This window comes from Podarcis raffonei, chromosome 7 (assembly GCF_027172205.1).
Source record: "Podarcis raffonei isolate rPodRaf1 chromosome 7, rPodRaf1.pri, whole genome shotgun sequence".
NCBI classification, from domain to species: Eukaryota; Metazoa; Chordata; class Lepidosauria; order Squamata; family Lacertidae; genus Podarcis; species Podarcis raffonei.
This window is the reverse complement of record NC_070608.1, coordinates 41,338,777-41,362,242: the sequence shown is the minus strand read 5'-3', so window position 1 is coordinate 41,362,242 and position 23,466 is coordinate 41,338,777. Positions and strand designations below refer to the sequence as shown.

At 42.6% G+C, this 23,466-nt stretch overlaps 2 protein-coding genes across 28 annotated transcripts in view; both read left to right on the top strand.

Annotated features, from left to right (window-relative positions):
• Positions 1-8,673, top strand: part of DTNA (dystrobrevin alpha) — a 192,650-nt gene extending 183,977 nt beyond the window's left edge. For 17 of the 27 annotated variants that reach the window (XM_053396232.1, XM_053396251.1, XM_053396230.1 and 14 more), the window contains 2 exons: positions 227-359; positions 4,943-8,673. In XM_053396232.1, coding sequence (XP_053252207.1) covers positions 227-359; positions 4,943-5,092 — 283 coding nt within the window. In that variant the 3' untranslated portion in view covers positions 5,093-8,673. Of the gene's footprint in view, positions 1-226; positions 360-2,606; positions 2,650-4,942 lie in introns of those variants that run through there. The other 10 variants (XM_053396245.1, XM_053396250.1, XM_053396248.1 and 7 more) reach the window with 3 other exon arrangements.
• A 13,219-nt stretch (positions 8,674-21,892) lies between these two features.
• Positions 21,893-23,466, top strand: part of MAPRE2 (microtubule associated protein RP/EB family member 2) — an 86,725-nt gene continuing 85,151 nt past the window's right edge. The window contains exon 1 of the mRNA XM_053396220.1: positions 21,893-21,986. The gene's annotated coding sequence lies outside the window, so the exon portion shown is untranslated. The remainder of the gene's footprint in view (positions 21,987-23,466) is intronic.

Here is a 23,466-nt window from a genome sequence, read left to right as displayed (position 1 = left end):
AAAGGCACTGCAAGTAGGAATCTCTCTGTGAATGAACAGATCCATTTGAAAGATGAAATGTGAATGTGTAGACAAATAAGTCCTCTGTTTTGAAAGAATATACAGTATATGGAGTTTTTAAGAAATACACAAAACAGGACTTGCCTTTCAGAGTTCATGAAGAAAACACAATGAGTCTTCTGAATGTTAGCATTTTAGGAAGCTATTTATTAATAATTGTCTTTAGGGTTACAGAAGATGGAGACCCTTACGTTAGAGCAGATGATGAGAACTATGAAAATGACTCTGTTCGCCAGCTAGAGCATGAGCTCAAGATGGAGGAATATTTGAAACAAAAGCTGCAGGATGAAGCTTATCAGGTAAAAAGAAAAAGAGAGCTCAGCAAAGTATTTAGGTAAAATTAGAATCCACAAATGACACTGTGCTGGATTCTGTTTTGGTTGGATCTCAAATGTGTTCTCTGTAGAGCTGAGGCGTCAGATTCCAACTAGTATTATATTCATTCATGTTTCTATGTGTGAGTAATCAGGAAGTGCTGTAGGTATTGAACTGAACAAGGCTGACATTAACCTCAACAGGCTGTTAGTTGATGCATCACAAATGCTAATAGCATTCTCTGTCAACAATGTGCTTTGCCAACTGTTTTTACTGATTTGCAATAGAGTGGTGCTTGGCTCACGTGTGCATGTTTGGCACTTATTAGCTGGAGAATAGAGTGAAGATTTGCATGTGTAAATGAGCCATCACTGATTTAATCTCTGAAGGTTGACCTTCCATGTTATCCATCGCCAGCTCAAAGAATGTGCTCAACAGAGCAACGCAACCAAGTTTTGAGTAATGAAGTAATGAGAAACGAAGTGGTGATATGCATATGGAAACCAGCTCTATATGTTATTTCATTCAAAGAAAGTTAGGCTGTGGCCCTTCTGCATTAAGGGGCTCTTATCATAAAAGTGAATCTCAAGAGTCCTCATGCATACATACAAACAAACAAACAAATGAAAAAAGGAACAGCAGACAGGTAGTCCAGTCCTGTGGTCTATGTAAATATATGTTCAAGTTACCAAAACATCTAAGTAGCAGATGTATATTCCTTTCATATCACTTCTCATAGAAGATATCTCATAGAATCATAGAGTTGGAAGGGACGCTGAGTACCACCTTGGCCTACCCCTTGCACTGCTGGGATATGCAGCTGTCCTTTAAGGGAATCAAACCTGCAACCTTGGCGTTGTTGGCACTATGTTCTAACCAACTGACCGATCCAACCTGTAAAATGATTGCCACTATGCCAAAGCGGAGCTAGCTGGAATCCTGTGCCCCTCCCAGCACTGTAAAAAAATGCAGCCATAGCAGTACGAAAGAGGCACTGTCGCCATGGCCACTCCCCCACCGGGAAGTTACCAGTGATAAAGCACTTGGTTTGCTTGCAGACAGTCCCAAGATCAGTCCCTGGCATATCCAGGTAAGGCTAGGAAAGACTCCTGCCTGAAACCCTGAAGAGCTGCTGCTTCCAGTCAGTACAATGATAATATTGATCTCAATGGACCAATGGCCTGACTCTGTGTAAGGCTGCTTCTTATGTTTCCTATTTTCCCCTAGCAACTCTGTTGCTACCTACTAATTATAACATCGCTCCCAACATGGCTGTAACTATGCATCGCATAAAGCAATCGCCATGGAATGATAGCACAAAAACTGTGATAGCGTCACATTATGAGCACATTGTCAGGAACAGACCACGCTGCTTCTTCCTGTGCAGCTGGTGCCATATCCCAGGGATTACAGTGAAAGCAACCCATCCTTGCCCTGACTCCTGGCATAAGATAGTTCATAGAAATCCTCTTGTTAGCCACCAGACATAAATCAAGGAAAGGATTGTATCATAGGCTGGAGTCCTTGGCCTAGTTAGATTCCTTGAAGATAGTGTTCCAGGCACATGTGCAAGGGCGGATCTGCTATGAAACCAATGAAGTTTAATATTCAGGGCCCCTAATCCCAGAGGGACTCCAGAAGAAACTTTAGTCTGCATTGTTTGAAAATCTAGTAGACTCAATTTGATTAATTTTTGGTTGTACATATTTCAACAATCCCAAAGTTTGAGAGTCAGTAGCATGGATGTTGTAAAGGTATGATGATCTGTTGTGAAACAACCCCATTGAAAAAGATAACAATAGTTACCTAGACCTCAATGCTGCTTCTAGCTTCAGGGCCCCCAAAATTTACATTCGCCACTGTATATGTGCATAGAAAATTACTTTATAAATGAACAGTTGACTGGTTTGAACTTACATGAATCTTGCCTGTCAAAGAAATCACATTCCTTTTATACTACAAGGCACTGAACTATAGAAGGTCTAGGCACAAGAATTAGAAGAGAGTATTCCTTTCCTCTCTGCTCTGGTGCTTGTAGTAAATGACCTTTGTATTCAGAAGAACAGCAGCCTTCTTACAGGATCACCTGGCATGCAAACCTCCTTCCTTATAAATGTGTAGTGTTACTGCTCTTGAACACTCACTCACCTTTCTTGTCCACTGCTGTCTCCAGAATGCTACGCTGGTTTGGCTGCTCACATCTTCAGTTTTCACTCTCTTTTTATTCATAGGTCAGCTTGCAAGGATGAGTAACTAGTATCACTCTCCTCTCAAGTAAGTATTCTGTTAGTCTAGATCTCTGGTCAGCAGGTGGTTTTACAGGCAGGATGAACTGGTTGTGTGTGAAGGAGAGAGCTGTTCAAGCCCAAAGTGGACTGTTGTCAAATTCAGACATCCTTCTCTTCCTTCCTCTCCTTTCCACTGCCTAGAATTGGGCACAGAGACTAGTGTGTAGCACTAGTTCTCCTACTGCTAGATCCTCCTATTGCTGGCATGTTCCTGTGGGTCTCCCTTTCCTATTCTCTTGCTTTTTTACTTTGTAATGCAACTGGCAAGGCAAGCAGGGGCTTAAGTGAGACGAGTTTCTGCGTTTGCTTGTGTACTTCAGTTTCTCCACACCAAGAGTCTGCCTCCCATATTTTTCCTCTCCCTTAAGAAACCGAGAGAGGCTAGCAGTTTTGGAACCTATGGCACCCCTCAAGGACCAGACTGAACCCGTGCACTGCCAGTTTCTGACCTTTAGTCTTGTACAGAGGTGCTCAAACTCCCCCACCCCTTGGCCACTTGAAAATTGTTGATGGTTTTGGTGGATCACTTAATGATTTTTGTTCCTGTTGTAGCAATTGTAACAGCTGTGTTAGATGTTATATGAATGTTAATAGTATTTTTAGTATTTCTTTTCTTTCTTTATTGTATTGCATTGCATTACAGTTTGCATTCCATAGAATATAAGAAAGAAAAAAGGCAATTAAAATGCAATTAAAAATCAATATGGATATTTAATATCAGCATCTAAATGAAGATGACCCACAGACCATAGTTTAGGAACACCTAGTCTAGTGGAATGATTTCATCTGAAAGCTGGCACTTTTAAATTTAAGTACCATCTAAAACACATGCGCAACCTTGCAGGTTGCTACATGCATTAACTAGTCAATTCAAGCCATCACTCAGAATTATCCCCAGCTATAATTCTCTAATTTGCAGGTTTTAATTTGCTGCTTTCAAAGGTGCTTTTAATGTATTGTATTTCTAGCCCACCTGCCCTTCAAAGAGCTGAAGGTGTTATGCACAGTACACCCCCCCTCCTTTCCCTTCAAAAAGACCCTTGTGAGATACGTTAGGCTGAGAGTTGGGGACTGGTGCAAGGCCACCCAATGAGCTTAATGGCTGAGTGGCAACTTGAAGCTGGATCTTGCAAGTCCTAAACCAACATTCTGTTCATTGCAGCACACTGGCTCTCCCACATACTGACTATTTCCACGTGGTAGTTATGCGTATTACAGAAATTATAGAAATGATAGTTTCTATAGAAACTAGCATTTCCGCAGCAGAACTCGAGCAATGTGTACAGCTCAATATGTTCTTGTACACCTCCATGCTTTTACTCCACCTGTACATTATAAGTGCCAAGTCACTACCTATACTTGCTGAGCAGTACTGGTAAAGTTACCAACCTGAAGAGGAGTGTATCATATTGTTAAGGTAAAACTGTCACCCCAGGATATCAGATGTACTGTCCCTAAGTAACAAGATATAGAATCCGGCCCAATACCATTGTTCGTATTTAGATTCAACTGATTTCAGTTTAGAAATGTGCCATCTGGATTCAATCAAACTGGCCACTACTATGATTTGTAAAAATGTGTTATCTATCATATGCCAGCAACAGCTTGCTATACTTTTGAAAACATCGTGTAAATAGTGTTACAAGATTTTAGGTGGCAAAGATACAGTTGGTGATTGCTTATGGCAGAATTTGTTTTAAAAAATAACCTGCAAGGTTGTGTTTTTATACTGTACTTTATCCTGCATTACACCAGGCACCTTTAATACTGAAGGACAAATTCTAACATTCTTTTAAAAAGAATTGTACCAATACACCCTCTAATAGCAACATAAGATTGTTCTAAAAGGTTTGCTGAGCATCACTTTGTGGCTTATAATGTAAAACAAATACACACTTTTCTCTGTTTCAGGAAGCTTAAAATTAATTTCACGAGTCCAAAATTCAGTTGCATGGTCCAGTCTGTAGAAAATTTGTCAAATTTAAGTCTCTTCAAAGTCTCTGAACAGAGAGAGCCAGGCTACATTTACCCATGCACAACCTATTTATCTACTGCAATGCATTGTATGTGGGGCTGCCTTTGAAAAGCAGGATACTGTCCTTAAATTTTATGTGTGTGTAGGTGTGTGTGTGTGTGCGCGCACGTGTGTGCGTGCGTGCAGGAACTCCATGTATGTCATGGATCAGAGAAGGGCTGTGTATTTTTAATACGTCTTCCCCTCCCCCTGCACTGCCAATATGCATTATGCAAGCTTGACAGTATATTATATATATTGACAGGAAAGCTGCAGTCAAATGGACAATGAAAGTGACAGAAGAAAGGAGGAGGAGGAGGAGGAGGAGGAGAGCTGCACTCAGACGGATGACAGAGAGAGCCTGGCTGCCAGCTTCACAGAAGAAGCAGAACAACAACACATGCAGCCCCTCTGACATAAGATAACCAACTAGTTTTGAAGACTGTAGCACAGTATTTTTGTTCTACCAGTTGTAGTTTGTAGGTGTTTGTTTTGAAGAGAAAAAAAAGACTTTTTATTTAAAGCTAACTTATATCAGCTACATTCTATGTAACATGGCTCATTACTGGTGAAGAACACAGGCTGAAACAAAATGCCATTATTACAGTTAATGGCAGTACTAACAAAACACTTAAGCCCTTTGCACATAATGTTGAACCTCTTCAGTTTACAATGACAATATTAATATACTGTTTATATTAGGAGTTTGATTTCTGAATAGTTTGAGATTTTAGAACACTTTCCTACACTGTACATTTGTTTTTCCACAGAGGAAATTTTAAAAGCTACAAATGATGCATTTAACACTGAATGAATATACTCCTGAGTGTACATATTTATAGCCCAGACGCTAGACTATGGCTGCAATCCTCCAGCCAGCTGTATGTGCTGAATCCCGCCAGTATCTGTGGGACTTCAATGCACATGTCCAGCTGCAGGATTGCAGACTTAGATTGCAATTTGTTTTACAGTCTTTCTGCAAAAAAGAAAAAAGAAACGAAAAAAGACTTGTACAAAATGCACTAAGAAGTATCTCTATGATTTAGGGCTACTACATAACTTAGGAATGTTTTCTTTCAAAGTAATCTAACAAATCAGCCATAGAAGTTAGTGTAAATATTTTCTTTTCAAATAGATATCATATACAAAAGGCAACATTCAAATGATATAGAATCTAGTTTTTAAAATCAGCACAGATCTTCTTAAAACTGTGAACTATGTTTTGAAATACTCGTTGCTAAAGCTGTTTATAAACCACAGGTGCCATAAAATCCCTAAACTAACTCACGTTAACGTATAATCTTTCATAGTATTGTTTAATAGCTGTTTTAGAACTTTAGTAAGCATGTGTTCTTTCACATTTCTCCATCCTTCACATCCTGTTTGTTGAGGCCTTCAGCTTTAAATGTACAGGCTTTAAAAGTGCGCTTGCAACTATTTTATTTTATTTCTGAATGTGCATTGCCTTAGCCAGCCACCAGATGTTCTGCATGCATTCTTGGAAATGTGGAATGAGACTTTCTTTCAGGACTGAATGGGGATACTAAGTATATCTATGAAAAACACAGAGGGGAGTACAGTCCTCCTACTAACTATATGTAGTTACAAAGGTGTCTCTTTGAGTAACACTTAACATCCTATTTCAGCTATATAACAGGGAGGAGAGAGACCATTGACCTTTGCATCCATCTGGATTATAAAAGGGGGGGGGGAGTTGCAATGAGATTTCCCAGCCATTGGTATGCATTGAGTTAGCCAGTAGCAACTCACACCAATGATATTTTAGCTAGGAATAAAACATTAAGTAAGCTGGAAATTTCTAGGGTTCCACTAAGGTTTTGAATACATGGCACAGCAATTCTAATAGTGGGTGTCAGTTTGGAAAAGGGTCAGTTTTATAAATCCCGTGTTTCATGGAAACATCGTAGAAAATGTCCTATCATTAACCATTATAAAGCTTCTCCCAAAGAGCTACTACAGAGTTTGTCCAAATTAGAAGTTTAATCCCTCTTCTGATTCTACTGGAAATAAGGATTGGACAAACTTACTTGGGTTAAAAATAGTTACTAGTACTTTTCACAGATGCGTGAAATCATTGCTACCACTGGCCACCTTCCTCCTTGTGTATGTTTCAGCATTGTCTCTATGTAGTCAAATCACACGAGTCAGACAACTGCAGAATATAAAATATGTTTACATAGAGACACTCCCTAACCCAACATTTGCAATAAATAATCCTTACTCCTGTTCATATCTGCCAACAGGTAGATACATCACAGGTTATGCATAACCTGTGATCACTTACCTCTCCTGTACCCTTCTCTCAGGAACCAGAACTCTACTAGTGCCTAGCACTCAGCAGATAAAACCACTACAGTGTTAAGAAATCTTGCTGACACGTCGCTCAGGATTCCAGTCAGGTGTTTCCTGAAGAGAGACAAACTGGACCAGAACACAGCTCTGTCTGAATGACCCAAATCCAGTCGCATAATTGCAGTTGGGAGTAATAACCACGTTGCTTTAAAACATTTTATTTGCACACCTATATTGCATGTAAGATCCATGCATGAGTCTTACATTTCAAGGTTTATGTAGCACTATTGCCGTCTTCATTCTCTCAGCCTGGTTTCAGCACATAACCCCCAAGCAGTGCTCTAGGTGGCCTGCTATGCTCCAGAACTCTAAGATTAAGCACTTTTTAATTTGCCTCTCCACAAAGAAAAACCTCGTTTTACAATATTACCCAGCGCTTGAGCTGGTAGTGGCCCAGCAAGGACAGTACTTCCCCCAGTTTCTCTGCAGCATGTGTTGCGGAGGGAGCAGGAGTGCCACCATCTATCCAATGCTACCATCCAACCAACCTCCAAGGCCATCAGTCATTATAATGCATCTTTAAATAAAGATGTACATGTGATAAAGTTCCACAGATGTTATTCTGTGACCAGACCACATTTTCAATTCCTGGATTTTATTTGTGCTCTTCAGGCCTCCATGAGTTGGATTTTATGTGCGGGTGCCCCATTTAAACATTATGCACAGGTGTGGGTGTCTGGTGGGACAGATATGCCTAGAGGGTGACACTGGAAGGCATCACCTCCCACAAAACCGACACACATGCCCATGTAGGAAAGTGGTCAGATGAAAGTTTTGTCCCAAATGGGTCTATGTTTTAGCCCACTCAGTCCTCATCTATTTGTTTAACTTGGTTTGGATTGTGAACATTAAAGTTACAGAAAGGGTTGAACTGGCCTGTTATAAAAAAAAATCTGGCCAGTTACCGCAGCCAAAAACTCCTGTTGTGGATTGTCAGTGGAAAGGTAGTGAAGAGAGAGGAATGAGAATGTGAAGAGGAATATGATTCTTGAATGTTGAAAGAAAAGATGGAGAATAGATTCTCTGTAAGTAGTAATGTTAACTAAAAACTGCATTAAAAGGTGTGTGGCCTTTGTTGTGATAATATGTATTTTCTTATATGCATGAGACAAAATGTTGCATCATTATTTAGCACAGATGTCTGCCTTTACTTTAATCATCTTCTCCCATCTTTATTAGTTTCTTGGAATTGCTGTAGATATTTATTGTAAATACTGCAACCTCAGGTTGCAACAGTTAGGTTGGTTCAATTCAGTGAAAGGAGCCTTGAACAACGAGCACGCTGCTGTGTCCTGAGAAGAGAGGGCATCTTACTTGTGAACCAAAAATGTATGAAGAGTTACATCTTGAGGCTACTGTCTGATGTTTTTAACTACTGTTATTTCACACCAGTCCAGACAGACTCACACTACAAATTTTACATTGTTCATTGCTATTGTAAACAGAACTATTATTGTATGGGGTTTTTTTGTATTGTTGTTAAGTATTGTTTTGTGTGTGCGTGCGTGTGTTCAAACCTACTGGGGACATGTTATATTTTGAAGTGATTAAACTATTTAATTGTGTGTCTATATTTTGGAATGGAATTATTTCTTCATTAAAAAAAATAATTTTTAAAAGTAATTCAAGAAGACTCTGTTTTGTTGTTTATGCTGGCCCACAGGCTCACTCATAAATTTAATTTATAAAATGGCTTCTACCCTACCCTCCTATTTTAACATTGGGTGGTATTCCAACTAAGTTTTATTCAGAGTAGAGCCATTCGAATCAACGGGTGTGACCAAGTTGGGTCCTTTAATTTCAGTGGCTCTACTCTGAGTTGAATACCACTCATAATTATGTTACGTTAGCCAAGAAAAGATAATTATGTTATGTTTGGCCAATTAAAAATAATCTCAAATATTTAAAATTGCAATACCGCAATTCAAAACCAAAGGGAAAGCAGATAAAATTACTAACTACAAGGTGGTTGTTGGCATCTGTCTGCCTCAAGAGACAATGGAGTGCGCCTCCAGGGTTAAAGTCAAACCACTTCATTAGCAATACCAAAGTGACCTCCCAGGGATGCAAGCCTGGGCAGATGACATGACCCCCCTCTCTGCTGCACTGATGTGGTCCAAAGGAAAGCAGAGCAATACATTTGACACCATCTTGGCTGCAGGAGTTGCCGGAAGGAGGCATACAAGGTGTCATCCAACCATCCTGGATGTATGGGGTGTTAGGGGACAGGTAGTACCTCTGGTCAAACCTCTCCATTCTTAAGGAAATCAGCCCTGAGTGCTCTCTGGAAGGACAGATCGTGAAGCTGAGGCTCCAGTACTTTGGCCACCTCATGAGAAGAGAAGACTCCCTGGAAAAGGCCCTGATGTTGGGAAAGATTGAGGGCACAAGGAGAAGGGGACGACAGAGGACGAGATGGTTGGACCAAACTGCGGGAGGCAGTGGAAGACAGGAGTGTGCTCTGGTCCATGGAGTCACGAAGAGTCAGACACAACTAAACGACTAAACAACAGTACCTCTGGTAGGGGACATGCCATGCTCTTTGTGGGGTAGTTTGTCCGCCTTTGGTCCCCACCCTGCACTCAGCTCTCACCTGTGGCTCCTAGAAGTTATCACTAAGTGACAGCAGCCATACTTCAGGAAATGGCTTCGACTGGCCAGTTACAACAAGTGAAGGTAGTCGATGGGTCTCAAACCCTCAGTGAACAGAAAGGTAAAGGTAAAGGACACCTGACAGTTAAGTCCAGTTGCAAACGACTCTGGGATTGTGGCACTCATCTTGGTTTACTGGCCATTCTATACACCAAGGGAGCTGACGTTTGTCCGCAGACAGCTTCCGGGTCATGTGGCCAGAATGACTAAGCCGCTTCTGGCGAAACCAGAGCAATGCAGAGAAACACCGTTTACCTTCCCACCAGAGCGGTACCTATTTATCTACTTCCACTTTGATGTGCTTTCAAACTGCTAGGTTGGCAGGAGCTGGGACCGAACAACGGGAGCTCACCCCGTTGTCTGGATTCGAACTGCCGACCTTCCTATCGGCGCCACCCACGTTCCAAACAGCAAGGTAGCCAGAGATAATTTTGCAGTTTTGGCAGTGTTTAGAATCACCTCAGGAAAGGGATAGGGAACTCCAGGGGCAAGGAGTTCCACAGTCTGGGCATCATGGCAGAGAAATACTGCAGGGGACAGCATGGATGATATTTTGTCTTGATTGGTTATGAATACACTTTCAGAGAAGTGGTGTGCTGGTAGTTATAATTCCAATAAGAGATGAGTTTTCTTTGAATTGCTATCTCCCTCATCCCTTTCCCTCTTGCCAAGGCTGCTATGTTTTTAATAACTGCATGTTATTAAGGCTACAATTCTAGACTGGGAGGAAGCAACATTGAAAACAATGGGACTTATTTCCAAATGACATATATAAGACTGCATTGTTAATTAACCAAATAGGCAGGAGCAAAGAAAATTATATTATGGCTAAATTAGGTTTGCCATCAGGAACAGCTTGGAAACACCAGGTTCCCTTTTGTGGGAACAAAGCAGTTCAAGGAGTAGTACACAGATTGGAAGCAATTTTAGTTAATTGGGATAATCATTCAAGCCATGTAACACATGGATTCCTTTTTGGCTGAAAGCCACATGAGTATGTGGGGCTGAAGAAAAGAAAAGGGAAGGCCAAGGTATCAGGTGTGCTTTGAAAGAAAGCAGCAGCCACTGCCAGCACAGGTAATTCTATCCCCCTGGGCAGAACCAGTGCAGGCCCCAAAGGCATCAAGCCCCAAGTCTGCCCCTGTTTCCAAGGCAGCAGTTCTGAGCAACGCTCTTTAGAACCTGGAGAGTTTTCTTCAATTTTAGAACATCAAAGGTAAAATGTTTCATTTTGTATGCACTGTAATTTTAAAAGTTTCTGTGGAGGTGGTTAAATCTTTACACTGTCTTATTTCCTTTCAAAGACCAAACAAATGATCACATATCCCAAAACCTCTGGGCTGACTGAAGAACCCTCACTGGGTATGGAAAACAGAATAATTAACACTCAAGGGGACTCTGCTGTTTGGACATTCCCTCTGCAGTCCTTGAAGAAGAAACTGGGGGAAAGCTGCTTATGGCCTGGAATGAGAGCTAGGTTTCAACAACAACTTTGCAGTGAGGCATGAATAATTTGGTTTCCTGGAATATGAAATTAAAATGACATTGGGTTGGATCAAGTGTAAGGAAACTTGAACATTGTTCCCATTGAAATCAGTAGGATTTAAGCAATAATTCACTTGTTCATTGATTTCAATTAGACCACCTGGTTCAACTCACTTGGTATGGATCTAACTCAAAAGTGATTGTTTTTCATGTAAAACTCAATAGTTCATTGGTTATTTACATTTTATATAGGAAGGTATTGAATACTTTATAGAAAGATAACTCACAAAACTCTATATAAATAAATGAAAGGGGCTTACTTCCAAGTAAATGTTATCAAGCCACCCATGCTAATTTGTATGCTTACACTGAAATTCAGGCATGCAACATTCCCTTTCTTATTGGTGTGCTTAACTGAGAAAGAACTTGGAATGTGAAACTATCTAATCACCAACATGCAAAAAATGGTGACATATGTCCCCAGTCGCAGTAAACAAGTGATGGCATTATTGTTTACCCTGTACAGTTTCTGCTGAATCAGCTGAATAAACAAATTTAATGATTCTGCTCTACTTCTATTTACCTGAGTTCTTACAGCTGGCTAGCCTCAGTAGAGAAGATCTCCATAAGGGAAGGCATTGCTTTCCTGATTGTACGATGTCTGGAACCTTTCCTGGGGATCCTTGCAAATATAATGACAGGCATTTTGCTGGTCTGGTAATAAAACAGGTTTCTACATAATCTGCATACAATAAATTTGGCTGCTCCTTCAAATAATTATGATGATGTAAACACACAAGTTTCAATCCACCTTAGCTAGTAATGACTGCAATTTGCTCTAATGAGAGCTCCTTTCCCATCCAGGTGAAACTAGGATTCCCAATCTGTTTTGGTACCTCAGTGACAGACAAAGGATTAATGCTCTCCTACCACTATCCTGATGCAGATGGGAGGAGTGGAGGAGAGGAGAGAAAGGGACGGACTTTCAAAGTACTTTCACAGAACTCGCAACTGCATGAACAGCATTGCATACAGTTTGGCCTCAAGGTCAATGGAAAGAAATGGAATTTGTGCCATTGGTTACAACAGGAATTAGAAATTACTAATGTTAGCTGGATTGGAACTTGACATGTTCATTTATTCCCAAATGCATTTTTATTTTTATTTTATTTTTTATTTTTTTATTTTAAATATTTGTATGGCAGCCTTTCTATAAATTCCAGGGAGAGGTTTATAGACTATGCTAGGTTAATGTAAAGGTACCCCTGAACATTAGGTCCAGCCACAGACAACTCTGGGATTGCGGCGCTCATCTCGGCCAAGAGAACCGGCATTTGTCTGCAGACAGCTTCCGGGTCATATGGCCAGCATGACTAAGCCGGTTCTGCAAAACCAGAGCAATGCATAGAAACACCATTTACCTTCCCGCCAGAGCGGTACCTATTTATCTACTTGCACTTTGATGTGCTTTCGAACTGCTAGGTTGGCAGGAGCTGGGATCGAGCAACGGGAGCTCACCCCATCGTGGGGATTTGAACCTCTGACCTTCTGATCGGCAAGCCCAAGGCTCTGTGGCTTAGACCACAGCACCACCCGCATCCCTATGCTATGAACATGCTATGACTATGCTAGAACAGCAATTAAATTAATTTATAAATGCAGCAATCCACACTAGAAAAAACCCTATAATTAAAAGCTAGGTATTCAGATCAGCAAATGCTTGGCTAAATAAGTAGGTCTTTAACAGATGCCTAAACACTAGTAACAGCACCTGTCATACTTCAGGAATTCCAAAGGTTGGGCACCACAACACAAAAGTACCACCTCCTGTTTGCCACATCATGGCTTATGTGGACAATGGAACAACCAGGAGGGCTTGGTCTGTGGATGCCACAATCATGAATAAGATAAGCAAATGGTCACCTCCTAAGCACTGGCGGAGGAAGAGGAGTGCGGGGGGGCACACCACCCCTGCAGTGCAATCCCGATGGGGTGCCATCACAGCTGGGCCTCCCTGCCCACACTGGGCGCCACGCCCCTGCAGACGGTGTGTCACGCCCCCAGGACTCATGCCACACCCCCAGGATGCATGCCAGCCCCACCCCCGCCTGCTCTCCACCCCCCAGTGCCAGAGCATGAAGCTCCGCCACTGCTCCTAAGCCCAATATTCCAAAGATGAGAAGCTACAGAGGTGTGCAACTATAATATTTGCAAGAAAAGTTTCAAAGTCTTGATAAAGTGAAATAAAATCTATTTTATGTTTTAAACAATATATTGTTTCCTCTCCTCTTCCTGATAGTAAACAAAAAAATTGACAAGCACTGATTTGTGGTGGTGTTTTTTAATTTGTCTTTATACTGGAGCTTTGAACAGCTCCATTTGTTACATGTGATGCACCCACAAAGAGGTTACTGTTTAATGAGGCAATTCTGTACAGTTTTCCTCCATTTCCTCCCATCCCCCCCAGCAGTAACAGATGTTTTTTTCCAGTTTGGTTTAGGAAATGGGTTCCTTTATTTGATCCATGTTTCTCTTCATTTTCAATCTGCAGTTCAGCAGGCACCAGGGAAGGCTATAATAATTAGAAAGCTTAACCAAGGAATAACTTGAGAATTGATAAAGCAGATTTTAAAGGGCATTTTAAAAAGATGAATCCAGTGTGGTTTGCTGCATAGAACAATTCAAAATGGTTTATTTGAAGTCAACTGTAAATTAGTTTATGATCTTATGCCTTGATTATATTGTTAGCTTTAACTACATGTTTACCTATCTGTTGTTGTTTATTTTATGCCCTACCCCACTCTGGTACCTGAACTGATGAAGGGTATGCTACCAGCCTTTTAAATGAGTAAATAGAGATAAAATCATTGCTGCTTTCCCTTGCTGGTTTTGTGTGATCAGCATAACACACAAGTGGGTACAGTTGCTCTTGATATAGTTTAAGCCTACTAACTTCAGAGGACTGAACCTATTTAAGTTCAGTCAAACCTGGGTTGTCGAATGTAATATGTTCCGGAAGTTTGTTCAGCTTCCAAAACATTTGACCACCGAATCGCGACTTCAGACTGGTTGCAAGAGCTTCCTGCACTCAGCGGAAGCCGCATCGGACATTCGGCTTCCGAAAAACATTTGAAAACTGGAACATTTACTTCTGGGTTCGAAAACTGGAACATTTACGGTACTTCTGGAGCCAAGGTTTGACTGTATATATACTTTAACAATAACGCTTCACGAAACATATGATTTACAAATTCCCCTGGGTAACATGATACCCAGTGCTAATGCACTGTTAATATACCCCAAAACTCCAGAGTTTTAACTTTTTCTTTTATCTAAAAGTTCTTTTAACTTTTCTTTCTTTCTTTTCTGGTTTTGATATTTATTCCTTTTGTACTGTTGTATAACTTTTCCATATAAATAACAGGCATTTTTTTAAAGTTTGCCTTTTATCCCATGCTATACTAAAGTTCTAGTGAAACAATGCAGTTAAGAAGCATAAAGGGATTCAAGTGTCTGCCTGGAGGGATCCCTGGGGAGTGACAGTAGCAGAGTAGCTGCTGGCTGTGGTACTGGGGTTGATGCCTGGAGTGTGTGCTTTGGCACTGTTGCATGTGATGAAGGAGAGGGTGTACTGGGGCCATGTGTTCCATGAACAATGAGCTCATTGGCTACCTCTGTGTGCAGGCAGCAAGTGGACAGCAACACCAGCATAGTGTGGGCAGTGGTGGTGGTTGTTTAGTCGTTTAGTCGTGTCTGAGTCTTCATGACCACATGGACCAGAGCACGCCAGGCACTTCTGTCTTCCACTGCCTATCGCAGTTTAGTCAAACTCATGCTGGTAGCCTCAAGAACACTATCCAACCATCTTGTCCTCTGTTGTCCCCTTCTCCTTGCACCCTCCATCTTTCCCAACATCAGGGTCTTTTCCAGGGAGTCTTCTCTTCTCATGAGGTGGCCAAAGTATTGGAGCCTCAGCTTCACGATCTGTCCTTCCAGTGAGCACTCAGGGCTGATTTCCTTAAGAATTTCCTTAAGAATGGATAGGTTTGATCTTCTTGCAGTCCATGGGACTCTCAAGAGTCTCCTCCAGCACCATAATTCAAAAGCATCAATTCTTTGGCGATCAGCCTTCTTTATGGTCCAGCTCTCACTTCCATACATTACTACTGGGAAAAACATACCTTTTACTATACGGACCAGTGGTAGCATTTCCAAATATGCTGTGGGCATGTCTATTATTTGTACACTTTTTTGTATTTTTTGGCTGTTCCACTCCCTTGTGGGCTGAGCACATAGACTGAATATGGTGGCTTACAGTATCTGTGTTGTATCCCCCACCTACCCTCTCCACTGTAATGCAAGTACAGGATTGCTCTGTAAATGCCTTGCACTTTAATTTAATTTTAACATATACATGATGGAGCACCAGGAATAGAGGGGGTGTGCAATAAGAAAGACTCAGAAAGAATCTCCCAGCAAGCTTTGATGTAGTATTCTTTTTAAAGAAAGACTTAAAAAAAACCTATGGAATGTTTGAAACACACTTTTCACTGAATTAGTACCAGGCAGAATCAGTTTGGTTATTGATTAACAAAGAAGTGCAGAGCAGCTTGTGTATATAATAGTATATTTTTCAAATGTGGCTCTGTTCACTAACACATTCAGTGCATTTGAAAGCATAGCCCATCAATAATCACACCATGAGTAACTGCTATTATAACATACAAACAGGAAGCAGATTGTCAAAGATTTCAAGTATGCTCAGACTGCCTCTTCTAGAATTCAACAGACCTGCTTTGAGCAAATTATTGCAAAGCCCCAAAGGAAAGACCATTTAACCCTCCCCACCCTGAAGCCCCCTTTAAAAAGAAGTGTTCTGTTTATTACAATGGAATATGTTAAATCATTTGCAAGCTATTACCATTGGAAACGGACGCGGGTGGCACTGTGGGTTAAACCACAGAGCATAGGACTCGCCGATCAGAAGGTTGGTGGTTCGAATCCCTGCGATGGGGTGAGTTCCCGTTGCTCGGTCCCAGCTCCTGCCAACCTAGCAGTTCGAAAGCGAGTCAAAGTGCAAGTAGATAAATAGGTACCGCTCTGGCGGGAAGGTAAACGGCATTTCCGTGCACTGCTCTGGTTCACCAGAAGCGGCTTAGTCATGCTGGCCACATGACCTGGAAGCTGTACGTTGGCTCCCTCGGCCAGTAAAGCAAGATGAGCGCCACAACCCCAGAGTCGGTCATGACTGGACCTAATGGTCAGGGGTCCCTTTACCTTTTTTACCATTGGAAAGCATCACTGTTACTCCTAAATGCATTCGGCCTCCTTTTTCTTTAAACAAGAACAGAAATGGGTAAAAGAAACTTAGACATGTTCTGCTGACCCATCACACTTGAATTAGAGTAATGTTTGCTACACCTCATTTAAATCACATGGAGATGTTTGCTGCTGTCTGCAGGGCCCTTCTTTTCTCAGCCTCTAGGTCCTTGTCCAACTCCAAGATATTTCTGCAGATTTAAAAGAGGTATATGGGAATTAAAGTTCTTAATTGTGATTAATTAAAAGTATAATGGGTTAACTAAAAATCTTTGTTCCTTGAGTCTTCCATAGCAAAGGAGAAAAAAGTGTGGCTAACTAGCTGTACTGGGGACATGGCAGAAATTATCACTATAAATAGAGAAATGTGTTGCAATTTGCATTAATATTGTATTTTCCTCTTCAAAAACTTTCCCATTAAGCATAACGGTATTTACAGAGTGATTTTCCAAGGAGTTAAGAGTACCTGTACTTCAGGTACACTCTCTCATTAATAATTGCAGACACAATTATGCCCACACAACCAACCCCTAAAGTAAGATAGGGAGCATTATAATACCTGTAATAATACTATTTGTATAACACCTGTATTATTTATACCTGTGTCACAGGTGGAGTCATATTTATGGCTGAAGTGAAAAATGCACTGGAGACTTTGCAGCTAATAACTCATTCTCTTAACATAGGTTTGAGAGACCTGTAGCCCTCCATATGTTGTTGTACTATAAGTTCCATCATCCCTGATTGTCGAATATGCTGACTGGGGCTGATTGGAGTTGGGATTCAACAACCTCTTCAGGGCCAAGTTTCTTTATGCAGAGTGCACTTGGGAATCCTGCAGCTTTGCAGTAGGTTCTCAGCCACTTCATTTATAGATTTATCTGGGGTTTTTTAGTATTCACATAAAACATCACAAGGCAGTATACAGACTAGAAACACAGTATTACAGTTATAAAAAAACCAAACAAATCAGTAAGAGCTTGCTGCCAAAGTATCTCAAGTTTGAAAGGCTTGTCTGAATAATACCATTTTTAGGAGATACCTAAAAACTAGCAAGTATGGCTCCTGCCAAACCTCTATTGGCAAGCCTACCACAGTAAGGGCTTGGTCCCTGGTACCCTGTAAAGGCCAGCCTAAACTCGGGGCATGTGGGAATACCAAAAGGGGGGGAGGGAGAGAGAGAAGGAGCATGGAAGAGGGGAAGAACAAAAGCAGATGGAGATGGAAGTGTGAGGAGAGCTCTGACAAGAGTGATCTGTTCTTCCCTCTGTAGTCTGTGGATAAGGGTGGGAGGGAGAGATAAAAGGGGATGGCAGAAACTGAGAGAAAGAATAGCTCTGCCTGCTTTTAACTCTGGCCCCCCACACTGTTGGCATGTGGCCCCTGAAAAATTACTCTCAAGATTTTCAACAGGAAATAAAAGTTTCCCCATTTTTAAGCTAACGGAAGCAGAAAAAAGCTATAATTAACAAAGCTGCAAGCTTGGTAACCATGCAGGGCTTTCAGGATAGTATTTTTGTATTCCACTTATAATTATGTGTGTGTGTGTCCCCCCAATTAATTTCTCATCTTCTGGTTCTTTCAGTACTGATTTAGGGAGTTCTCAGGCAGTGATGCCATGAGTGCAAGACTTTGGGGCAGAGGTCCAAGGTCTCACACCACAAAGTGAGCAGGAAGCTCCCCAAAGACAGCAGGGGTAGATTAGCGTGAGCCCCCTCCCCTTAAGACCACTTAGCACAGGGTCTAAAACTACCCAGCTGCACTGCAGTCTCAGAACAATCTGCTGAATGGCAGCAAAGAACTTAATATGAGTGAGCAATCCCATTTTTTGAAGGGGACTTCTGAGTTCAGTGGAAAGCAAAATAGTCCCTTTTTCAGGTGCTGCATTGGAACCATCTACCTAATAGCTATTTTCAAATATTTGGAGCAGCCGACTAGTTATCTTTCTCAATGTTGATAGAATATGCAAAGAACAGAGCATGAGTGAAGGAAAATGTTGCAGTTGTCACCCTAGATCCAAGGAGCTTGTGTATTTGATTGACAAGCATTAAATCCATATTCCTCCAGGCAATTATTAAAGGAATTGAGATGAAACCACCGAACGATGTATTTCATTGCTCTGCTTCCATCCAGCTTTTCAGCTTACTATCCTTGCACTTGTAAACATGGTGCTAGCAACATTAACGATGGAGATTGAGGCTTTGACCAACTTAGCAGAAAAACAGCTCTAACCACAGAGACCAGCTTTTTTAAAACAAAAAACAAAAAACTTGGAACATTATACTACATGCATGAGAAAGCATGAACAATGCTGCAAGTGTTAGCTACCGTACTTCTTATGCTGCTGACATTATATTAATATTCATGCTTATTATTATGGGAACTAACAGCTTAGAGAACTGAAAGGTTTTTTATCTTTGTTCAGGCATGTGTCATCTGCCTTTTGCTATTTTGGAAAACTTGCCTGGTGCTTGACATTAAATCATACCCATGCTAGATGAAGTAGCTCATTTCTGAACCTGGGTATTCACTTATATAAAATATGAGGGAATATTTAGCAATCCATTATTATAGTGGCATTATTATATACATGGTGTGCCATAAGATATGTGCTGTTAATATCTGCATATTTTTCAAGCTCATGAAGAGTAAAACTCCTTTTTAAAAAGAGCTACATGCATTTTTTAAAAAGGCAAATAAAACATAGTACTGTATCCACTTTTCCTGTTTATTCTATATTTATTATTCCTGTATATTTGTCCTATTTCATTTCATTAGGGGAGGAAACCAAATGGGCATTTTGCTGTCAGGACACAGAATTTTCTATAACCCTGCTCCTATCCCCAGTTGAGCCTTATACAATAACTAGGGATGGAGGAGTAATTTGAGTCAGTTCACATTTAAAGGCAAACCTACTAAACCTACACTTTCTAAAACAGTTTATAAACCACAACAAAGATATCCTTCAAAATGCACATTTCCTTGATTTTTGCAATGCAGTTTTCTAGCCAAGGAATGTCTACAAAAAGGAATTTACTAAAGTGTACATATAAATGCACATCTCTCACACACAAACCATTGCAGCAGTACCGGTACTTTTTTCTGGGAGTACTCAAGGGTACAGAGTGCCAACACCTTTTTTTTCAAACATTAAAAGTGTGGCACTTACTGTAACAACTTCATGGTGAATACCAGCACCCTTTTTTCTTTAAAAAAGCACTGCATTGCGGTCTATATTATCAGATGCTCCTCATGGGCTGAATAGCAGCAGCAGCAGTTCAGTCAGGTGGCTTTTGTTGTTTTTCTGACCAAGCTGCTTTGACCTTGCCGGCCAGCCTAGAGATCAGATGCCCTGGAGCTCCAGGCAAGTGGAGACAGCTCAGTCAGACTGGCCTTTGCAGTGGTGATGGGATCTTTAACCTTACCAGACCCAATTATCCTGAACAAAGCCAGCAGTCTGTAGCCTGCTAAATGCCACCCCAGATATTCATTAGTAAAGACACAACTTTGCACTTCCATCCTCTATCAGCACTGGATTTCCATTCACCTGACCAAACAAGAGAAGTCCCAAACTGCATTTTAATATAACTTATAAAATAATTGCAATATTGGCAGGTTCTGAAGCATGATAAAGAGATGGTAAAACATGAACAAACAGAAATGAGATTAAATCAGAAGCATGTCTAATTGGCAGATAATAAGGGGGAAGTAGGTTACAAGATTACAAATAAGAATTATAAATAATAACATGAAACCAGGAAATAATAGCTGGCATTTCAATATATCCTCTCCTATCAAGGACTGCAGCTTTAGTTTGTTAAATTGTAATGAAGTATTATTTAAGGGGTTTTTTTTACAATCAATCAGTACCTACATTTTATGAAAGAAACTAGTCCCACAATCAGGATAAGACATGATGGCCATCACACAGGATGCAAAAAACAGATGAGGGAGTTGGCAAATATTAAGTATCCATTGACAGAGTGACAGGAAATCAAGAGACAATGAAATGAAATGCTTTTTTCAATATTATTACATATGTATGCACACAGGTATATGCGGATTGAATACAAAATACAAACATGTATTCTCCAAGCTATAGCCATTATTGTCTCACAGGTTCCTGTGACTTTGTCTTTTGGTACTCATGGCCATGGTAAGAGTCTTGCCCGTGTTTGCTCCCAATCACTTTAGCAGCTGGTAAACCTGTTATGTTTGTGATCTTTTGGTAGTGCACACTGTGGTTGGCTTTTGTCGTGCTAGTGCAACCACCCCCCCCCAAAAAAAAAAGCAGCAGCAGAAACTGAATCCTGTGGATGGAGGCATATGTGCAGTATGACCAGCTTTTCCACAGGCTGAAATAGCTCAGTGCTACCTACAGCTGCCACATGCTGAAGTGGACACAGTGATGGTACAGTGTAAGTCTTACACTGATGGCAAATTTCCTCTTTTCCATCAGGATTTGCAAAAAGACACTCCCAGAAAATTAGGCAAGAAATGCATGTGTTAATTCATTGTCCTTTAATCAACTAGTCACAGTAGCAGCCGGAGGAGCAGAGTGGGGCAACGTGGCTCCCCCAGCTCCCCAATGTTGGCATTGCTGCCAGTAACTGAGAGGGTGGCAGGAAGAGTGGCACAGCGTGGGCATGTGGGGAAAGCACTGGACTGGCTCTGCCACTGTACCTGCACTGACCTCGCTACCACCTTGCCCCTCCCCTGGTCCATGTTTACTCCTTGTCCAGTTTAACAGATGGCAGGGCTGGTTATGTGTGCAATCTTCTGATAGCAGTACATTAAGTTTGGCAACCAGCAACGGCCTCGGCCAAGGGAGCTGGAGTCTAATAACACCTGCAGCCGGCCACAGGTCCCCCCTTTCTGTGACACCAGATTATCAGGTCCTTGTCTAGAGAGACAGGGCATCCTCTGCATAGGCAAGGGACCTCCATCTGCACGTGCAGACTTGAAAGTTCCCATTTCGCAGCTGCTGAAAGGCAGAGCATTTCCTAAGGAGCAGAGCGACACAGGAAGTGCTCCTTTGTGCTGCTGCTGCTGCTGCTGCAGGAGCAGCAGGGCTGTGGATGCTGCTGTTACTGGAGGTGACCTGAGCTCACCGAGGCGATGACTGAGCAAGCAGGAAGATAAGGAAGGCGCGCGGCGTTGGTCGCCGGCGTGACAGAGAGAGCTCTCCCGCCTCCGCCGGCAGCCCCACACAGGCGCGTGACACACTCCGCCTCTGGGCTGGGCTCTCGCCGTTGGCTCCAGTCCCTCTTCCCTTTTTCGCCCGCCGCTCCCTCGCGGCGCGCCAGGACCGCCCCTCCCCGGAGTAGCCCGCCTCGCCCGCCCGGCTTGATTCACGTGGCTCTCGGGGTGGAGCGGCAGCCGAAGCGGAGACCGAGGAGGGTGGGGAAAACAAAAGGCAGCTGTCAAAGGAGGAGAGCGGCGCGTTTGGCGGCAGCGGCGGCCCAGCCCGGCAGTAGCAGGTGAGTGACGTGCCGCGTGAGGAGAAGAAGGTGGCGGCGGCGGCGCTTCTCTCCCCTCACCTCAGCGCGCGCCTCAGACTTAGTTGCCCGCAGAGCAGCCCGCCGGTAGGTAGCTGGCCGCCTGGCTCCAGGTTGGGTTCGACGTCTGCCTGGTGCGAGGGGACGGGACTCGCTCTTGCCTGGGCTGCCTGGGCGAGGGGGGAACTCGGGGCTGCCACGCTGGCAGGAGCGACGAGCGGCGCTCTGAGGGGCTTTCCACAGAGCCGGCGAAAGGAGCCGAGGCGCGCGCTTTCCGCTGTGAGCAGGGGCGTCATTGCGCGGCTGAAGTGAAGCTCGGGAGGAAGGGGGGAGAGGAGTTGTTTTTGGTCTGCGTGGGAAGGAGAGGAAGCGGAGAGGGAAGCACTCGCCACGAAGCGCCAGGAGATTGGCAAGAGGCAGCCGAGGTACAAAGAAGCCCTGTTTGCCGAGGAGGGAAGTCGCTGCCAGCCCCAGGAGCCGCCTCTCAAAACAAAGCTGCCAGGGCTGGGGATGAAACCCGCGGCACTCCACCCCCCCCCCTCGCGCCTTGGGTTGCCAACTTGAGGTTTAAAAAAACAGGCCAATGGGCAGAGGCAGGATGGGCTAGTGGGCGGAGCTCCGTGAAGTTTTGACAGATCAGGGGCTTTGCTTGGCAGGTTTCAGTGGAGGAGCACAAGGTGGACTAGTGGGCTGGGAGGTGGCATCAATAGCAGGAGAAATGGCACCACCGCTTGAATCATCTAAGGCTGCATTCCTAACACTGCATCCCTGGAAGGAAGGGAGAAAAGCTGCCAGGAGACAGACTGTGAGCTGTGAGTAAGCTGCCTAAAAACGAAATTGAGGCTTCAGAGTAGGCATAGTAAACACCTGCTTCCCAAACATTGGCAAGCACACTGGATAGGCAAGTGTGCAAATACTTTCTAGATGGCAGCAACCCTACCTGTTCCCTTGGAAAAAGGTGTTTCCTTGTTGGGAGGGGCTGGATTGCTTGGTGTAGGAATTGAAGTAGTTCAAGCATTGATCTTAAACTTGCCAGACATTCAACTGAAATGTTAGCTATTGAGGGCATTCTGTGTTTTAACACAGAGCAGTTACTTTCAAACTTTTCAAACTCAAGCTCCATCAAAATTTGGCTGACTTTCCTACCCCAGTCCTAGCCAATCTTTTGGCAACACACAGGGCCCTCCTACATACAGCATTGCTGTGTGCCCAGAGATCTATGGGCAAGGGCCCTAAGCCAATGCTGTACTGGAACTGCTTGTGACATTGGCTTTGTGTTTAAACAAGCAAGCTTACTTAATCTTGTCACTTCTATAGTGGGGAGGAAAACAGCTGCAGATGCCCCATAGAATCATAGAACTGGGAGGGACCACAATGTGCTCTTGATTTGGATCATGGCCCAACACTGATTTTCTGCTGCAAACCACTTCTCTGAAATGAGTACATTTGGGGCCAAGTAGCA